We start from the raw sequence: 20,124 nt of genomic DNA, 5'->3' as shown, positions 1-20,124 counted from the left end.
GCGGTCCCTCCCCGGGCCGAAAGGCCGAGCCCGTTCACAGGCCGCGTGTGCCGGCCCTGCCCGGCCTGAGGGCGGCTCGGCCTCTCTCCCGCCCTTCTCTCCTTCCTTCCTTCCTTCCCTCCCCGGGACCGGCCGGGACTGACCCAGCCGCCGGCCGGGGCCTCCGTGCCGACAGGGGGAGCCGGAGCCACAGCCGGGGCGACAGCCGGAGCTCTCGGTGCCGGGGCCAGGGCAGCGATGTGGGCCGCCCGGGTGGCTGCGGTGCCGCGGTGCTGCCGGGCCCTGCGCAGCTCCGCGGCCCTGGGCGGCCCCGGGAACCTGCTGCGGAAAATGCTCCGCAAGAATAAGTAGGTGCGGGAGCGGGGCCCTGCCGGGGTGGGGTGTGGGCGCTGCGGCAAGGGAAATAAGGGGGCTCTCGGCCTCGGGCGCTCCCGCGGCCCCAGCACCGCGGAGGAGAGAGAAACACCGATCCCGAGCTGCCGGTCTGAGCCGGTCGGTGGCGGCTGAACGTGTGCCCAGGTGGCCGAGAAGGCCGGTGGCCCTGGCCTCTATCAGCAATAGTATATCCCGCAGGAGCGGGGCGCTGACCCTCCCTCTGTGCTCTGGCCTCGGTGAGGCCACGCCTGAGTGCTGTGTCCAGTTCTGGCCCTTCAGTACGGGACACTGAGGTGCTGGGGCGTGCCCGGTGAAGCTGGAGAAGGGTCTGGAGCACAGTCTTGTGAGGAGCGGCTGAGGGAGCTGGGGCTGTTCAGTCTGGAGAAAAGGAGGTTCTGGGGGACTTATCACTCTCTGCAGCTGCCTGAAGGGAGGGTGTAGCCATTGGAGATCGATCTCTTCTCCCCGAAAACAAGTGACAGGATGAGAGGACTGACCTCAAGTTGCACTAAGGGGCATTTAGATTATATATTGGGAGAAATTTCTTCACTGAAAGGGAAGAATGGTCAAGCAATAGAACAGGATCTCTAGGAAAGTGGTGTAATCACTGACCCTGGAAGTGCTCCGAAAACAAGTAGAAGTGATGTTTTAGCGACATGGTTTAGTGTTGAACTTGGCAGTGCTGGGTTAATAGTGGGACTTGATGATCTTAGCCGTATTTTCGAACCTTAATGATTCTATGAATCTAAGGAAACCTGAGAACTTTCCCGCCCCCTTGCCATCTATGTGCAGCTTCAGCTGTGGATGGGAAGCATTGTTCCCCACACCCCAGCTGTGAGGAGAGCTACTTGCATGAAAACCTGTGTGTTGTGGTGTGCTTTCAGGCAGGTAGAATATTAATTACACAGGGAATCCTTATTTCTCTGAGCTGCTGAAAGATAAGGCTGGTTTCTTTTCCCTTTCCCAGAAGAAAGAAGGCCTGGTATGACAGCCCTACCCTGGGATCACAAACGGTAAGTGCAGGCTCTTAAGGCAATGTGTTCATTTGTGCCCAGAGGAGCAGACTTGTGCTCCTGCCATTGATTCTAATTTTGAAGCATTTTCTGATGGAGAAATAGCAAGATTGGTGAACAAACAGTATGGCTCCAGTCTGACTGTGACAGGATTGCCATTTGGCTTCTCTTGGCTGTTTCCTCTTCTGTACTGTCTTTCATCCTTGCCAGCATCAATGCACTCTTGCACACTCCTGAGTACTGAGCCAGATTAAAACTTCAGTGAGCTTAGTTTAATGATTTTTTAAAAAATGTTTGTTTTTCCAAACAGCAAAGCTTTTCAGTCAATACATGCTTTATTTGAGAAAACAGATCTATGGAGCTTTATGACTTGCTACAAAATACAAAAAGAACTTCAGAAACTTTAACTTTGACATGAATGTCAAAGACTTTGTGAACAGAAGTAGTCTTTATTGAAACACTTGATACATACGACCTGTATAAAGCCATCACAGCTGCAATAATGAAATAAGAGTGTACTTAGTAAAGTGCATGAAACTATACATAGTTGCCTAATAAGTGTATAACTACTTTTAATGCATTGTTTGTTTCTTTTTAAAGTTGTATAAACCAGCCAAGTTGGACATTTTAATGAAAAATGACCTGACAAAAACAAGCAAAGAAGATAATGTGCGCTGCAGAGTCTTGAATGGTCTGATTCATAAAGCTGTGTTAGAGATGGCAACTACCTGTGAAGTCAGTCAAGAATTTTATGATCTCAAGCTGGAAATCTGCAAGGCAAGTGCCAAAGCTACAGCTCATGCTGAGCCACTCTGATTAGGTTGGTGTGGGCATGCCAAAGGAGCTCCCCTGGGTGGAGGAGTGCTGGAGGAGTTTTACTACATTGCATCTGATGTGGCAGAGTGCAGCAAGATCAGGCTCTGGATTACCCATGAGCAGAGCTTTCCCACTGTAGTACCTGGCTTAGGAGACCTTTGCCACTCTAATACAAATGCAACTCACACCAGTTAAATGGCAATTCTCCTGATATGACTTTTTTTTTTCTGTTGCTCAAATACAAACTCTTTGTCTTGCCCTTTCAGAAGGAGGAGCTTAGTTTTACCAATATGAGCTTAGTTTTACCAACATGTATCTTTCTAAGAGTCTGTTCTTCTTGCAGCTGTGTGAGTTGTCACCTCCTTGTGTCACTCACCAGCAATATTACTGGCAGAAGACCTAAGTGATGCATGAGATTAGTTCAAAAAAAAAAGGGCAAGCCTAAGAAAATGTCATTGTCAAGCCATATCCAAGAAAGAATTGAGATTTGTATGTAATTGTGTCTTGTGGTGTGGTATCCATAATTTGTGGATTTGAAAGGACATTAGAGCTCTGATACAGGAACTAAGTCAGTCTCCACATTCTTGTTTGTTGGCTGCAGTTTTTATCTTCTACATTTGTTGTTCTGTAAAGATTAAATTGTACCAGTGTTTGGCTTAAAAGCTTGGTGGACTTAGCTTTGATATTAGAAGCATGGAAAATAAGGTACCTCATAGCTGCATCTGTGAAGAAAGGTTTGTCATTCATGACTGAAATAGATGTTTTTCCCAGCTGAATTCATTCTGTTGTCAGACAAGTGTTCAAAATTACATGGGCAAGATGAGTCTTTTGGCTCTATTGTGCAATATCCTTCACAGAGTATTTCTTCTCTCTAGGGCTTTGAGGATTGCTTGTCTCAGATCACGTCTACAAGTAAAAATGCTGGCTGGTATGGGCAGGACACAGCGCTTTCAGGAGGCATTGCTGTAAATTAAACAACTCACAACATGAGAGAGGGAAAGAAACAGCCCTCTTCCTAGTACAGTACAGATTTTATAGCTGCACAGTGTTTGTGTTGCGCTGGGTGTAGATCAGTCCTGATTTACTCATGAACGGATTCTGGTCTGATATCATTACTGTTGTTATCAAAAGAAATTTTCTAATAGGCTTTCTGTAATCCATCACAGACTTCATTGTATCGGAAGTGTGTGTGTGCCTGTATGTCATTTTAAAGACAGATTTGCCTTTTTTACAGGTGTCCCTGTCATCCAGCTTTTCAGCATGTCGTGTGTACTGGAACCCTGCTTCCACTATGGAGAAGGAAAGTTATATTGAAAGGGTGCTGCGAAAGAGTGCTCCACGTATACGGTACTGCTGTGGGATAGACAGGCCACCTCTGAAATCCAGAGCCATTTCTTCAGAATTTCGGGCAATCTAGACCTGACCTGTTGGGATGTTAAGTTTTTAGATACTTGGAGCATCTCCTGTGATGAGCCTCACAGGGAAGGGTGGCTGTGTCAGACCAGCTCTGTGATCTGTTGCTGGAGCACAGCTGGCTTATTTGGCCTCTGTGCTTTCCCAGAGCAGGAGTGGGCTGAGCAGAAAGCAAGAGGAGTGTGGTTGAGGTCTCACTCCAGTGTCCTGGTGGTGGTGGCTGGACAAGCTGTGAAGGACAGTAGCCCAGAACGGATGCTGCACAAAGGACTGACAGCTGCAAGGATCTCCTTGGGCAGTTCTGATTGCTAGGGATGATTTGGGCCTCCAGAAGGGATGACTGTTATTACAGAAATGCTTCACAATACTGAAACCAAAAAACCCCCAGCAGAGAATGCTATCATGTATTGTGATGCTTTTGCCCATTTTTCCAATACAGAGTCTAGTGATTTTTCATGCTATCATTGAGATTTTTGTCTCTTTTCCTCTTTCCTTGGCTTTCCTTCTATCCAGCCAGTCTGTTGGAAGTTCAGGACTTCACCCATGTGGCAGGTGGCACAGCAGCATACTTGTAAAGCTGTTTCCTTTCCCCTTGTTTCCCTAAGCTGTGTAATTCCTGCTCCAGCATAATGCTCTATTCTACTCCACAGCTTCCACTCTTTAAGAAGGAAAGTTGCTGTCTGGGAAGAAGACAAGGGGAGCACTGTCAGTCTTTCCTGCAGCTAGCATGTAGAATAAGTTGTCTTGCCCTTCTCTGAGGGCTGTCCCCCACTCCTCTTATCCCTACAGTGGGGATAAGGATACCAAATGAAGTGGGAAAAGACTTGTGCCAGCCTATGCATACAGATATGGCCAAACCTAATATCAATACTCAGCTGGACCTGCAGCCAGTAGTTTTTGTATGCTGTGCATTTGAAGTTGGGGTTCTGCAGTGTTGTATTGCTTAGCATTAACCTGAATAGCTCCTCATCAGACTGAAAGTTTTGTAAGCCATATCTTTAAGTGTACAGTGCTGCTGGATTTAATTTAACACCTTTTACTTGTCCTGGAGATGCTATACTGATACTCACACCTGGTGAATGTTGTGTTTTTGCCAGGTATCTCCTGAATAGTCAGCAGATTGTAGGAAATGTACCCCCAGTAGTATTTATAAAAGACAAAGAAGCTGCAGCTGTAAAAGAGGTAAATCTAATCTTTTACTCTATGTACAAATATAGTAACTTAGGAGAGAGCTGATCATCTAGTTGCCCTACCAATTTACATTAAAAATCAGTCTTTCTTTATAGTCGCAAAGATCATTTTAACAAATAATCTTGAGTAAGATTGATGCCTATATATAATATGTAGATGAATTGTAGGCAGTATCATTAGGACAGTGAAGAAATTTTTGAAAATCAAATTACCATTTTAAGGAATTATAAAGCGTTACCTGGTGTATATGATTATAAAAATAAGGTTGGAGGATCTGTTTTCCACATTTTAAATGTTACATGCTTTAAGATTCAGTTGAATAACCAGTGATTTTTAAATTTTTTTCCTTATATCTTTTTCCATCTGTGAATTGTTAAAATATTTGTAGGGAAGTGGAGATCTTTCCACTTGAGATGTAAGCTTATTCATACTACATTTTTTTCCTTCACTTTTAAAGTTGTCTTTAGTATTTTATGTTTCCTGTCAAGGTATTGATAGTTTTAACTAGTTGATATATTATAAGAATACTGATGTTTCAGGAATTTGCTGTCATTGAGACTGTGAAGCAAGATCTCTAAAACAGTGAGATTTCCAGAAGAGAAAGATGACACAAATGAATAGAATTTTATGAGAAATGTCTCCTCGAGCTGCTGATGTGATCAGTAGTTGAAAAGAACAGGTTCATGTTTCTGTGCCCTGAAGTGCCTTATAATTATAATAGTATTACTGTTACAGCCAATTTCTGTTCGACCCTTAAGGGCTCCTGCAGTGTGCATGAGTGGAGCTAGAAGAGATAAAAAAAATTTTCAGATTCTCTGGAAATGCAATGAACTGTTTGAACTTTCTGGGATCAGAAAAATTCTGAGTTTCACAGAAGACAAGTAAAAACCCTCTTTATATCACTTCTGTCAGGGAATGACACTGAGGAGCAGACAGATGGATCACTTTCTCCCACTTTGCAGATCATAATATTTATGTCATAATATTTATATCAATCTTGGTTTTTAAGTACTGTAAGTAAAGGAAAAACCATCCAATTAAACTCCTAGAATAATACAATGGATTAGAAGGGAATTAATGTAAAGAAAAGCCAAAATGAAATTTCAAACAAGAGAAAATTTTTACAATTACATATAGTCTGTAAGCACTGCATATAATAGATTTGTAGTGTTTACTGGTTAGATGCCATGTTAAAAGGGATTTGGGAACTCCATACTTGCCTATAAGAGAAATGCAAACTTGCAGAAAGGGAGAAGAGTTGAAAAAAATCTCAGTGTAAGGATGTTATGAAAAAGGATTTGCAAGACTGAGGTAAGAATAAATAAACCAAAAAATATGTATGTTAGACAATCCCTAACCAAGGGTTCATAATGCACATAAGGCAAAAAACTTCATAGGAATTTCTGGATCCACTATTTGACAAAAACATCCCAGGCAAGAAGTATAAGCAGTTCCATGTAAAAGAAGGAAAAGGCTGTGGTGAACCACTTTTTTAACTGGTTTTGCTAAATATTCCAAAGATAGAAAAGAACATATTTGCTGTTCGATACTTGTCTGTTTCTTGTGTAGATGGGAGCAACACAGATTAAAACAGGACCCTTAAAATGTCTTGCCTTCATCTGTTTATAGGTCGAGGACTTACTGGCAATTGCTGATTTTGGACCTCCAGAAGAAGAAGAAGAAACATGTCAAAATGATTCAAGGTGGGTCTTTGTGATTCAGAATTGTACAAGTGTCCATTTTCATCTCTGCTGGCCAACTTAAATTGCGTATTATTTGATGTAAGAGAAAGTATATTTTAATTAGGGGTGTGCATTTTTACTTACAGTCTCGATACTTGTTCCAGTATTAATATCTTAGTTTTTATGAGGATTTCAAGATTTTTCTAGGATTTCAAGATTTGATGTGTTGATGATAACATCTTAAGAATGCTCTGCAGCAGTAGTATTTGTTTCTCACTGTAATTGTCTCATGAGGATGAAAACTGCATTTACCAGTCCTGCTCTACTTGTCCACTTTTTTCTGATATAAGTTTGATATGTTGTACATGGATTGCAGGTTTACTGACAAATCTCCCTAAACTAATTTAACATTCTTCTATGAGGAATTTTTAACCATTGAGAGATAGGGCGAGCAACCTATTGGAATAGTGGTTCTGTGGACTGGGTGCTGTCAAAGCCAACAGCCCTTTGCACTTGTGTGCTGCAGTCTGTTGGTAGAAATGCCTTCTGTGCCTCAGCATCTCACAGGATGGTCCATCAGGTGCAAACCAGAAATAGCTTCCTGTGGGAAGTCATTCCTGTGACGGATTTCCCAAAGGGCACCTAACACCTTCCTCTGTGTCCTGGGGTAATAGTCAAGTCCTGCATAAGATGCCACTTCGCTCTGATGTGTTCTGGGCACAGGCTGCTGCTTCTCACTTCTTGGAAGAGCTGGGAGAAGTCTTGAGTTCCTTGGGGCTCCCAGGTCCAGTGCTCACCTATGTACATTTTTTCCCAGAGACAAGCAGTTCTGTCTGGCATGTTGTTGCTCCATTGGCTTTCTCCCATTAAATCTGTTGCCACAGACTGCCCTTGGACACATGATATGGTTGTATCTCTTCCTTCATAGCAAAGGGAGCACAGGGCTTTAATAAAGTTAAACTGAAAAATCCAGTTGATTTCTGTGTTACTGAAGTTGTCAAAAATAGAAGTGTTTGTAGGGAAAAAGCCAAGCCAATACTTGTTCTCTTTCCCACAGTAAACTCTCCCCTTCAACAACTCAATCTTCAGATTCAACCTTGAGGCCTAATCTGTTTGGTATTGATCATGAACTGCTGAATAAACAGATAATGGTCTATAAAAAAATGAAAGTGTCGAGACATACAGAAAACATTGCCTGGACAGAGAAGCAGCAGCAGCAGCAGCTTTCTAAGATTCAAAAGAAAATGAAAAAGAAGGAAGCAAGGAATCCTCCTGACGATGATGACATTACACCACAGAAACACTTACTAGACAGATATGAAGCTGATTACTGGGGTGATAACACTGAATCAGCCTCAGACTATGAGCTGCAGGATGAATTACAGGAAGAGGTGGATGATGACAAAACTTTAAGTCAGTCTACTGGTAAACTGAAATGAAGTGAAAAAGTCGCTCCCTTCAAAATGACGGCTGCCAATAACAGAAAAAAAAAGACTGACATAGCTACTGAAAGATTAATTTTGTACAACATGTTTTACCACTTTCTCATTCGAACTAATAGATTTGCTCCATGTGAGCAGGTTTGCTAGCACAAAGTATGTAAGAAAAACTGCCATTGGTGACATTCTGCTAAGCAACTTTCAAGTTGCTGCGGTTGAGGAACTTTAAACCAGAGAGTGGTTTTGTAATGATAAAATATACCTATTACAGCACTGATTTAAAACTTCTTGCAGTTGTGTTGATTATTTCCAATAAAATCATGGTTTCTATATTGCAGTATTTCTTTTAATTATTATTACAATTTTTTCAGTGACCTGTATAAAAGTTACCACTAAGTGATGGTGCCTGTTATTCTGCTATCAGGAAGGAAGAGGGAAGCAAAATAATGACAGTGGTGTTCAGCTTCATCACATAGACACGAAGACAGGGTCTTCTTTAGAGGACCAGTGTAGTGGGGGAACACTTTCTACAAGAAGCTGAAACTCATTGAAATGATGGCCAATGAAGTTACAACCCTGAAAGAAAAAAAAATTATAGTTGTGCAAGAGGAACTGCAATCAGAAAAATAAGGAGAACTACTCATCCATTGGATAAAATCAGGCAAAACATTGACTGTGACTTAGAAAATGTATTAACAACTTGAAAAGCAGAGAAAGAGCAGCAGGGAGGAATGTCCCAGAAACAGATTTGAAAATTAATAGGGAATCATACAAAAAGTGAGAATAAAGCTTTCATACTCAAAGCACATAAAAAATAATAGCATAACTGTATAAAGTCAGAAGGCTGCAAGCTTCAAAGAAATTACAATGAATGCTAGTAAAAGAGAATTCTACCAGAAATACAGAAAATTTAATTCCAGTGGTTAAAGGGAAGGTAAAGGAAGTCACCACAATGGAGGTTGCTCTACAATATAGCAGAATCCCAGAATAGTTTGGGTTGGAAGAAACGTTAAAGATCATCTAGACCCAAGCCCCTTGCCATGGGCAGGGACACCAGGGACACACTGGACCAGGTTGCTCAGAGCCCCTTCCAACCTGACCTTGAACACTTCCAGGGATAGGCCATCCTGGACAAGTTTCTCTGGACAACCTGTGCCAGTGCCTTGCCACCCTGATGGAACAATTTCTTCCTCATATCTAATCTAAATCTACTCCCTTTTAATTTAAAACTTAGGACTTGCTCTGTCACTACACTGCAATCATCAGTCATAGTCAATGCAGATGAGTTAAAAAAAAAAGTCCAGTTTAAATTATTTCGTGTCCTGTAATAAGCTCACCTGCCAGCAGATGAAGGGAATGTGGTGGATGTAGCTTTTCTGGGTTTTTGTAAGGCTTTTGGTACTGTACCTCACAGCATCCTTTGGGACAAATTTTCCAGCTGTGGGATGAGTGGGTTTGTGGTATACTGGGTGAAGATGTGCCTGAAGGGGCAGAGCTCAAGGGTTGCAGTGAATAGGTCACATCTGACTGGTGACTGGTCAGCAGCAGTGCTCCTCAGGGATCAATCCTGGGGCCAGTTCTGTTCAGTAGATCTCTCACTGATCTGGGTGCAGGAGTTGAATTCACGGGGAGCAAGTTTGCTGATGATTCCTAACTGGGAGGTGCTGCTGATTCTCCTGAAGAACAGGAGGGCTTGCAGAGGGTTCTGGGTAGCCTGGATCATTTGGGCAAACATCAATGGCATGAAACTGAAGAAGGATAAATGCCAGATTCTGCACCTAGAAAGGAGTAATGGTAGGTACAAGTCTAAATTGGGTGAGGAGTGGCTGGAGAGCAGCCCTGCAGAAGAGGTCTGGGGGTGCTGGCTGGCAGGAGGCTCAACAGGAATCAGCAGTGGGTGCCCAGGCAGCCCAGGAGGCAAACCATGTCCTGGGATGGATCAAACACAGCTCCACCAGCCACTCCAAAGAAGGGATTATCCTGCTCTACTTGGAGTTGGTGTGGCCTCACCCTGAGTGTTGTGTGTGCTTCTGGACCCCACAATTTCAAAATTATGTGAAGGTCCCTGAATGCATCCAGAGGAAGGCACCAAAGCTGCAGAAGGGACTGGCAGGGTATCCTGTGAGGAGCAGATAAGGGCTGGTGTTTTCTTGTTTGGACCGAAGGAGGCTGAGGGACAACCTCACTGGTCTCTACAACTGTCTGAGGTAAAGAAGGAGAAAAGGTCCCTCTTTTCCCTGGGACCCAGTGCCAAGTCACGTGGGAATGGCTAAAAGCTGTGCCTTCAGAAGAGGTTTAGACTTGACATGAGAAAGTATTTCTTTACCCAGTGGGTGATCAAACCCTGGAACAGGCTCCCAAGAAAGGTGGTCAATTCCCCAAGCCTCTCAGTGTTTAAAAGACATTTGGACAATGACCTTAATACCATGCTTTTTATTTTGGTCAGCCCTGAAGTAGTCAGGCAGTGGAACTCGATGATCATCCCTTATAACTCAGTTTTTGATTCAATTCTACTTGATGCAATTTGATTTGATTTGGCTGTTGTTGTTTCCTCCTCCATTCCTTACCACTAGGTGCTCAGGTTAACTTTGATGACATTTCTTCCCAGCCCTATGCTAGAAGAAGGAATGGAATGGGCAGTTGTGTCCCAGCTCAAGCACTGGCTCTGTCATGTTGTAGGAAGGATGCATGTACCTTTTCATGGGGCTGAGAGCTGTGTATCACCTCGAGAACATTTGATCCCCTGAATACATTTGCAAAAAGCACATGGAAACTGTATTTTTTTAAAGTCTTCTGTGTTTATTTTATCTAGTTTAGCTGGGCTTCCACAGGATGACAAACCCCCACATCCCTGACATTTACATCAAAGATCTAGGCTTTGAGATCAATCCCTCAGGAGCAGGAGGTGCTTCAGAACTAAATGGTTACAAACTGTTTCATGTGAGCAACACATGTTAGTTTCTCTGTGGATTTTTTTTCCTCCGGGTACTCAGGTGTAGCAATACCTGAGCCATTTCTCCTGGAAAAACCTGTTAAAACACAAGACCCAGAGAACAACAGTGCTCCATCAGAGCTGAGGTCCATCTGGCCCAAAACACTGTCTTCAAAGTGGCCAGCCATCAGCGTCTACAGGAGAGCACATGATCAGTGCAGGTCTTCTGCCAGGGCTGTGCTTATAAGCTGTCCCCCCTCTCTACCCCCCACTCCTGCCCAGGGCTCCAGGGTCGTATTCCAGCTCAGACTGAGTGATGCTGTAGGTATTTCTGACACTGCAGAGAGCTGCTCTCCTGGATAGTACACTCAGACATGGGTCATAGCTTGTTATGCAGAACTCTGGGCATAAGGTATTCTGTTCTGTTCTGTTCTGTTCTGTTCTATTCTATTCTATTCTATTCTATTCTATTCTATTCTACTCCCTACACTCACCATGAATCAAACAATGATGAGACTTATTTACCTGAAATACCAAGGCTTTTTCTTCTTCAAAAACATGTTCAAGGACACAAATATGGAAGATTACAAAGGGAAATGGTATTTTATTTTTATATCTGAATTTATGTTATGCTTTTTTTTTTTTTTTTTTTTTTTTTTTTTAGTTTTTCTCAATCTGTTTCATAGATGATGCTTGAAAGCATTAACACAATGCAGATGTAGCCAGGAGCAGTCTGGTGCATTCTTTACTTAGATTGAAAAACATCGCTTGCAATCTAGCAAAGAAAAGCTAGTGGCACAGAGAGCAACAGCAGGAATATAGGCCAAGCAGTCCCTGTTTCCTGAAGAGTGAGAAATGAGAAGAATGAGGATTGGTACTGACCACATACAAAAGAAGAAAGCAAAGAAGTGTGTGGTACCATGGGATATTATCCAAAGTGGGACACATATTGATGACAAGCACACTTTTTGCCTTCCAAAATGTGTTCCAATGTGCTTCTTGACCAAGGATGAATGAAATGTGCTCTTGTGCCTGCCCCAATCTTTAGCGTCCTCTGGAAGAGCTGAAAAATGGCAGTAAGCCACTTGGCACTCAAGCCTCCGGATGGAGTAGTCAGCCTGGAGCCCTTCCAAGCAAGGAAGAAAGGCTTCCAAGGCTGTTCACCAGAAGCAAGAACCTCTCAGAAAATGGAGCAATGTGAAAAGCAGAGCTCACTCTTGCTCCAAGCCTGCAGTAGGCAGAAGAGTCAGACAGAGCCAGGGCACCAGTAGTGCCTGGGAAGTGCAAGGGCAGCAGGCAGGAACAGAGCTGTAAGGGCCTAGAGGAGCCCTGGCAAGGGGCCATTCCCCGTGCTGAAGACAAAGGCAAGAAAACCTACTAGAGACACTTGCTAGCCCACCATGGAGGGTAAACCCCTTCCTCCCTTCAGCTGTAGGGCACAGGAGGCCATCTTCAAGGTGCATGAGCAGCCTGGAAAAAAGGGACTGGAGAGCCCTGAACAGTGGTCATGCTTGATGCTGAAGGGGAAGGCAAAAAACCCGATAGACTAGTGCCAAACTGCACTGGGGAAATGTCCTTCCTGATCTCAGTGTTAGCAACTAGAAATTCCCTAAGTGTGTGAGCAAGACCTGCCTCTTCAATGTACAGACTGGTCACATCTCCCAGGAGATTCCAAGCCTTGTTCTCCCTCAGCCTGGAGCCATCACTGCACTTTTGGCTCAAAAGCCGAAATGTAACCAATTGTATTCCATTGGCTGGAATGAACACTGCCAAGAGACCACTATGGAAACAACATAGGGTTTGAAAAAACAAGGGGGAGGAGGTGTGGTGGAAAGGCTGGTTATTCTCCGACCTAGAACATTTTGGATCCACGCCCGAAGCACAGTCAGGCAAATTTCCAAACAGTTAAACAGCCCATTGTTGCTATCACCCTCATATCACCACCCTTTTGCCACTGAAACGAAGCTGCCCAGTTGCCTGTGTTTATATGGGATCCATCCATAGGGTAAAACTTTCAAAGCTCCTTGGTGACTTAAATCTTTCTGAAAGTTATTTGTGCACCTCCATTCATAGGGAAATGTTCAAAAGCCTGGTAAGTCTCTTCTTCCTTTAGGATTTAGTATTTTGAGCCTTGAAAGAGGAAGGAATGTACTATGCTTGTAATTTTCTATGTTGGTGCCAAAATGGATATATACATTCAGACTTTGTAAATAAGGGCATATCTGATTGTGGTGATATGAGAGCTGAAAGACAGGGTTTTGGTTTCCTCTGCATGAACTTTCCAGAGGCATAGAGAGCATCCATGGTTTCCTCACCGCTCTTAACAGTACACCAAGGGACATTTGCTACCATACTGTTGATGGTGAGGTTTTACTTTTGGAAAGAAGTACTGAATTGATTTGTGTTGTTAACCATCATTTTCCTTACAGTTCAGTAGGTTTTTTTTCTTCCTTGGACTTCATCCTTCCTATCTTTCTTGAAAGTCATGACAGCCCTCTCAGCTACTGTCTTGCCTTCCTGTTGTCTTCTTATTCCATAGGGCCTCCTTGCCCTTACTCAACTGCTTCAGTCTTTGTTTGCCTTCACCTCAGATGGAATTTCTCCTACTTGAACCTGAGGCATGAGAAATGTCTACAGTGGTATAGGTGAGTTTTCACCAGGGCTTTGCACAATGTGTGCCTTTCCTACAAAAATATCTTGCCTGATGCACAAGAAGGCATTGTACTATTTTTTGTTTAGGTGGAGCTTGAGTGACTCTTGTCATACATACCTTTGTTACCAATTGGTGTATAATGTTGTCATTTTCATTTTAAAGGTATAGGTTGGAAAAATATAGAGCACATGCTCAGTGAGCAGTGGTCATACCTAGGAGGCAGGAAGCTTTTGGGATGGAGGTGATTTTTGGTGTTACAATGAGCATTTGCTAGTTCAGCAACCAATATATCTCTTGTATGGCAGATGCTCTGTGGTTTTTTATCTATAGGGCACCATTTAATTCCATACTGGCAGTGATTAACAACTGAGCCTGCCTGTCATATCTCCACTCTGCTCCACCCTCCACTCTATTTCTTCTAAGGTAAACTCATGAAGCTTCCCCAGTGTTGCCAACATCTAAAGGTGCAGGCTATGTTTGCTCAGCGAACAGATTCCTTACATGCCAACCACATTCCACCCTGAAAGTTTCCTTACCATTACAACCCCTCTTAGGATGTGGATATAACTTTAGTTTCAATAATCTTTCTTCAATAACTGTAGTAATAGTTCCACACTCTGGGACCTGTTCATACCTCCAGCAACATCTGCCTGCTCCTGTATTTCCAGATTGGAGCAGAAATCTATGTCCAGTCACTTTAGCAATGGACGTCTCCTCCTAGGAAAGGAAATATCCACAGCTAGAATTAACTGACCTGCATTTTAGAAGTTTCCTTGGAGAAAGTGCCACAAGCTCTAAGAGGTGAATCACTGGTGGGTCAATGTGATGCAGTTTATAGTACTGCTGTCAGTGGGGATAAATTTACTCTCCAGGACTGTGAATACAGGTCACTAAATTTTTAAACAAATCCTGTGGGTATTTGGTAAAGAGGAAGGTTGTTACTGATCATGCTTGTGTGGGTAAGGATGTGGCTGGCCAGATGGCCATTCAACCCCAAAAGGCCATTGTTTCTCTTTAAGTGTCCCTACACACCTATAAGATAGCTGCCAAAAGAAATTAATTCTTTTCCTTTTGCCCACCTGAAACCACATGAGATTGTCAATATGATAAAATTACTGATGATATTATTCATATACAAAGGAATTTCATTGTCTGGGTTTTAAAAAATTGATAAATGGTGCCTAAAGGAGGCTAAAGAGAACTGGAGAAAACTTTCTACAAGGACACGTAGTGAAAGTACAAGAGGAAATGGCTTTAAACAGACAGAGAGTAGATTTAGATTAGATATTAGGAAGAAATTTCCTACTGTGAGGATGGTGAGACAGTAGAATGTGTTTCCTAGGGATGTGGATGCCCCATTCATGTGAATGGTAGTTATGCACAGAAACAAAGTGCAACGTAAGGCTTGAAGAATGTCCAAAATTAGTAGTAAAAGAATGTGGAAATAAACTGCATAGTCATCAGGAAATTAAACTGAGAGCTTGAGGGAATAAGTTCAGAGGGTTGAAACTTTGTGATGTTTATGATAGGGCATTGCTGGTCTAATGGTTACAGGGACTCCAAGAGGGTAGATTTAGATTAGATATGAGGAAGAAATTCTTAACTGTGAGGGTGGTGAGGCACTGGCAGAGGTTTTCCAGAGAAGGTGTGGATGCGCCATCCCTACAAGTGTTCAAGGCTGGGTGGGATGGGGCTTTAAGCAATTGCCCTGCCCAAGGGAGGAGGTTTGGAACAAAATGATCTTTAAGGTCCCTTTCAAGCCACGCTGTTTTGTGATTCTATTTTTTATACATATATATATATAAAAGTATGTGTTGAGTTTATGCACTTTGCAACTGATTACTAGTATCACTATAAAAACCTAATTGAAGACAGGAGAGTGGATGTTGAACCAGTTATTTACACAAAATCACAATGTGTCTTGCTAGCAGGGCAAATGTAGAAGCTTCTTTTGGCTCAGTGGATGATAGAGAGACTTAAAAGTCAGTATCAGTAAACACATTTTGTATTATCTAGAAAACGACTTATTTTTCTGCACCCTTTCCTGTGTTATCTGACTCCTGTACCAATACAGTTCCACAAGACAGCGAATAGTTATTCCAGCATGGAAGATTGTGGAATAACATTAATGGAAAAACATTATTTGCCACGAGTCTTCAGGATTTTTGTTTAGGAAAAGGTGTTGGAAAGGGAGACATGAGAGCTTACAAAGCTGAAAAATAAAGTTATTTCCTATTTCTCTTTAAAAAGTCTGGGTTGAATACAGCTTCTAAGTAATTAAAATTTCTATAATTTAGTTTTTCAGTCTTGATACACAGTACTTATATGCTTTAATTTTTTTTCCATGAGCAAGAGCAGACCTCAGTGAAGAAGCAGTTTGGCTGCTTAACTGGTTGTAATAACAGTGCTGCATTATTGCTGAGAGGTGCTAGCAGAGGTGATACTTCTGGGCAGACTGAATATGGATGAATATATACGAGTGACATTTATTCTCAGAATTTGATAAACAGTATTTCTGAATAAAGAAAAATACTTGATATGTAATATAAACATAATTCAGAAAGAAACTATATGATCCTGATTTATAGCTGTCTTAGAATGCCTGCCTGATGGGGAACATAGGAGAAAGGCTGAGTAACTGAATAGGAATCTGCATGTATAAGTACTTATTTATCACACAAATTACATATGAGATCTAGCACTAAAGGAAAGTTATTTCCTGGTAAAACTTGAACAAGGAGAAGATAGAGGTGAGAAAAATACAGTTTATTCTTTTGATATCTTCTCCGGTTTGATTAAGTCCAAAATAATGTAGAAACATTGAAGTTCTAGTGGATTTAATCAGCCTTATTAACCCTACTGTGTTAACCAAATATGCACTCCTACAGAATTAGTCATCTATGGCATTGGCAGACCTACACCTCTGTACTTCCAGAATAACCTAGGGAAAATTGGATCAAACTTGAAGGGATGTTTAGCATTAAAAAGACAGAAATTGACAACATCTAACATTTTGTTAAAACTGTTTTTAAATTCCTCTTCTAAAACTAGAGAATATCTAAAAATATCAGATTTTTATGTGCTAAGTGTTGGCAAAAGCATTGGTGATTCTTTTTTTCTAAGATTTTCTTGTGAAACATTTTCATGCGAAATTATGAAAAGTAGACTGAATTGTATTTTCCAATGGAACTCCTACAGTAGAATATTTGCAGCTACAAGGAATATATTTTCTGCATTACTGTGCAGATGTTATGATTTTTAAAAAAAATCATAGATATTTAATCTCTCTAGACATACTCTTCAAATTTGGCTAAAATGCTTCAATATAATTGAAACTGAAAATCTCCCAGTGATATTTGAAATTCAGAACTACTAAAAATTAATTTGAATACTTTTGAATGTCAGTTAGTGTCACAGATCCTAATTAGTGGATGGACTTGAAAAGATTCTTTATTCTTTTCTAGTTATCTTTCCTTCTTATCTTGTCTGAATAATTAGTTCCTTCTACAAGATAACCTGGATTTTTAAGATCCATCTTTCCTTTAGTCAAATAATCACATAGTTTAATAGTAATTTTAAGTCTAAATTTTTTGTAGGTTAAACCATCTTGATAAACATTGTTTTGTTTAACAAAAAAGCGGCATCGCTTCAGCCAGAATCACAAGTATTTGAGATAAACTTTTTCTCTGGGAATCTTTAAATTTTTCTCATATAAAATTATTCATATTGAATTAATACAACCTTTTGAATATGGTTACTTTTTGCATAACTTCTGCTTGCCTGGCATTGTTCTTTGCCTTTTCTTTGTGCTTTGTTTCTTGGTTTCCTTTTATTCTTCTAGAAGAGAAGCTCCTCTTTTCATGATGAAAACTTGTTTGACATTCAGTACGAATGACAAACAGTAAAAGTTTGTGAAATTCAGTAAAAGTCTTGCTAAACTTCAGTGGAATTTGAGAAAGTTTCCTGCAGGGAGCAAAAAAGAGTGGGGTTGCAATGGGAGGCTTGGCACATGGCTCCTTTGGAAACTCTTCCAAGGTCTTCTGCTTCTCCAGGATCATGGCAACACTACAATAAGCAATGAAACACCTTTTCTGGCAAATTAAACATAGAGACTATGCAAAGGGAGACCTTGCAACTTCTGCTTGTTGGGAAGAGGGAGTGTAATTACATCAATCCTTAAACGTCTAGAATAGACCAATGAACATGTCATCAGGGAGTTTTAAAGATGATCACTGAGACCAGCATGTGCTGCAGCATCTTCTCCAAAAGCAAAAGGACATTAATATTAGTTGAAGGGAGAGTTGAAGGGAAAAAATACTGGCTGCAAATCCCTACAAAAAAGACAGAGCTCTGATCCATGCTCTTGCACTTCCTCAAAAGGGTCATGTAGGTCAGTACTGATTTGGGATCTTACTCTGGGACCTGGAAGGCAGCTATAAAAGTTAATTCTCCTGACTCTCCTATAGACTCTGAGGAGTCCCCTTTGCCAACCCAGCTGTTGGGTATACACCTGCATGTGGGTGTTCTTTGCTCCCACTGCTCTGCTTGGAAACAGCTCATGGGAAGAGCTGAAACTGTGAATTTTGCACATAGGAAGGAGGAGCACAGGGCTAAGGCACTCACAAGTCACTGTGACCTGCCAAAGCAGTCTCTTGCTGTTGCCCCTTCCTCCTGACCTGAACTGCCCAACAGTATGAGCAAAAATATTACTTAATATGTTACTGTTAAATGTAACCTGTTAAGGTGTCTAAACAAATATTTAACTCTCATATGACAGCAAAGTTACATTCACCAAATTTCTTGATGACCTCTAGTTGGAGAAGTACTAATCTTCAAATATATTCCCAAAGAAAATTACTAATCCATTGGATTTGATTGATCAAAGCTATTACATTTGTCTAAGAAAACCTGATTTTTAAACTTGTTTACTCTTTTTCACATTGTGTGTTTCTGACTTCTCTTCACTCTGTTGTCCCCAAGCCCACTTATTTTCATATTGTTGTTGACTTGCAGGAAAACCGAATATATACATTGCTCCTTCCTCTTAACCTGATCCAATTTTGTTCTTCTAAACCCTCTTCTTGAATTGATTTTGCATGTTGCTGTCCTTCTTGTGTTTTTGTTTTGTTTTTTTTTATGAGGGAAGGAATTTGAAGCCTGGTCAAAGGTTTCACTTTGGAAAATCTTAGGCATGTGCTGGTGGCTGACGAGCCCACTTCCAATGTTTACAGTTCAGTGCCAGTCCCACAATGTGAAAACATAACCTCCTTTCCCAAGTGAATCAGCGCTAACTCCACTTGATTGAAGCATGACCAAATTTTGCTGAGCACACTGCAGGATGTGGCAGCTGTAGATAAACAGGTAACAGATTTACAACTAAATTTATTATGTGGCTACATTTAATTTGCCCCCACTATAAAGTAGCTCCCATTTTTACCACCTGATAGAAAACACTCTTGTTGATCTCAAAAGTCACCTGGACACGACCTTGGGCAACTGTCTGTATACGGAATGTGCGGTTGGACCAAATAGCCTCCTGAGGTCCTTTGCCACCTCAACCATCCTGGGATTCTGTGAAAATGAGGACATATCCCACGGTGTTGCTGGAATGTTCAGCCATGAAAGATAGTTTCACAAATGTTTTCTCTTAACCTCTTGCGTAATCTCTTCAAAACAACCATTGTTTGAAACACTTTGCAATTATTGGGTTTGCAGCAATGAAAGTCTTACTTTGTTGATAATGTGGGTGCCATTGGCATTTTCCTACTGGCAGAGCCATGTTCCATTATTTTATTTTATGAATTATGACACAGAAGTTAATAGCTTTATTTAATACTTTAATTTTACAATTAAATGAAGTGGGACATATCCCTCCTTGTGCTGTGTAGTAACAATTTTTTATAGTGTGGTCCATCTACTATGGATAACTTATCTTTCATGGATGGCTGCCCCTTTTTTTCTGTAAATGCTTTTACCTGCAACCTTACTGTGTAAACACTGGTGCTGAAAGTACATGGCTAAGGAACCTACTAATAGAAAAAAAAAAAAAAAAAAAAAAAAAAAAGAAGAACTAATTGCGTTTCAATGTACTTATTGGACTGTTGACTACAAAGCTAAATAAGATTTGTGGCCACTGCTGCAAAAAATAAAAAAAGAATATTTTTCTGCCAAAGCGAATGTTTGGTTTGTAGTATTTTTTGAGGAGGTACTACTCAGTTTGCTGCTGTGGCCTTCACAGGTGTTGAGTGCACTGGCCAACATATTGACCTGCATGTGTGTAGGCCAACAGTGAAACTGAATGGCTGCCCAGGCCCATGGCAAAATCTCCCTTGGCTTCCATTGATGAGTGTGTCTCACTCACATGGTGAACACTTTGGGAATCTCTAGTTGAAGTCATCAGTTTGTGAAGCTGTTGGGAATGGCCTGAGCAAAGCCAGGTCAACCTTGTGGGCAAGACTGAGAGCTGTGCCAGGAAGATGGTAGGAATCAAGGAGAAGGTCCTGATGTGCTAAGGATGGGATCCAGCATGGTCCTATATGGTCTCTTGCCATGACTGGCCTCCTACTGGCTCTGGTGGCAGAGCCACATCAAGGGTCTTGGTGGTGTAGGG

At 41.6% G+C, this 20,124-nt stretch overlaps 1 protein-coding gene across 2 annotated transcripts; it reads left to right on the top strand.

The window, feature by feature from the left end:
• The first annotated feature begins 198 nt into the window (after positions 1-198).
• On the top strand, positions 199-8,266 carry RBFA (ribosome binding factor A). 2 transcript variants are annotated; one of them, XM_066323473.1, is made up of 7 exons: positions 199-347; positions 1,346-1,388; positions 1,989-2,165; positions 3,439-3,551; positions 4,715-4,799; positions 6,438-6,511; positions 7,548-8,266. In XM_066323473.1, exons 1-7 carry the CDS (start codon positions 238-240, stop codon positions 7,927-7,929), a joined length of 984 nt encoding a protein of 327 aa, XP_066179570.1. In that variant the 5' UTR covers positions 199-237; the 3' UTR covers positions 7,930-8,266. The 2 variants fall into 2 exon arrangements, with proteins under 2 accessions (XP_066179570.1, XP_066179560.1); XM_066323463.1 differs by having other exon boundaries at positions 1,343-1,388.
• Positions 8,267-20,124: the final 11,858 nt, after the last annotated feature.

This window comes from Sylvia atricapilla, chromosome 1, assembly GCF_009819655.1.
Source record: "Sylvia atricapilla isolate bSylAtr1 chromosome 1, bSylAtr1.pri, whole genome shotgun sequence".
Classification (NCBI taxonomy): domain Eukaryota; kingdom Metazoa; phylum Chordata; class Aves; order Passeriformes; family Sylviidae; genus Sylvia; species Sylvia atricapilla.
The sequence above is the reverse complement of the archived record's forward strand: the minus strand, read 5'-3'. Positions and strand labels throughout refer to the sequence as shown.

What these genes read in the sequence shown, in the direction of transcription:
- RBFA (XM_066323463.1), top strand. Translation starts at nt 238, where the DNA reads ATGTGGGCCGCCCGGGTGGCTGCGGTGCCGCGGTGCTGCCGGGCCCTG. An exon ending in CTACCCTGGGATCACAAACG is followed by an intron (nt 1,389 to 1,988) that starts GTAAGTGCAGGC and finishes TTCTTTTTAAAG; the next exon opens with TTGTATAAACCAGCCAAGTT. An exon ending in ACATGTCAAAATGATTCAAG is followed by an intron (nt 6,512 to 7,547) that starts GTGGGTCTTTGT and finishes TCTTTCCCACAG; the next exon opens with TAAACTCTCCCCTTCAACAA.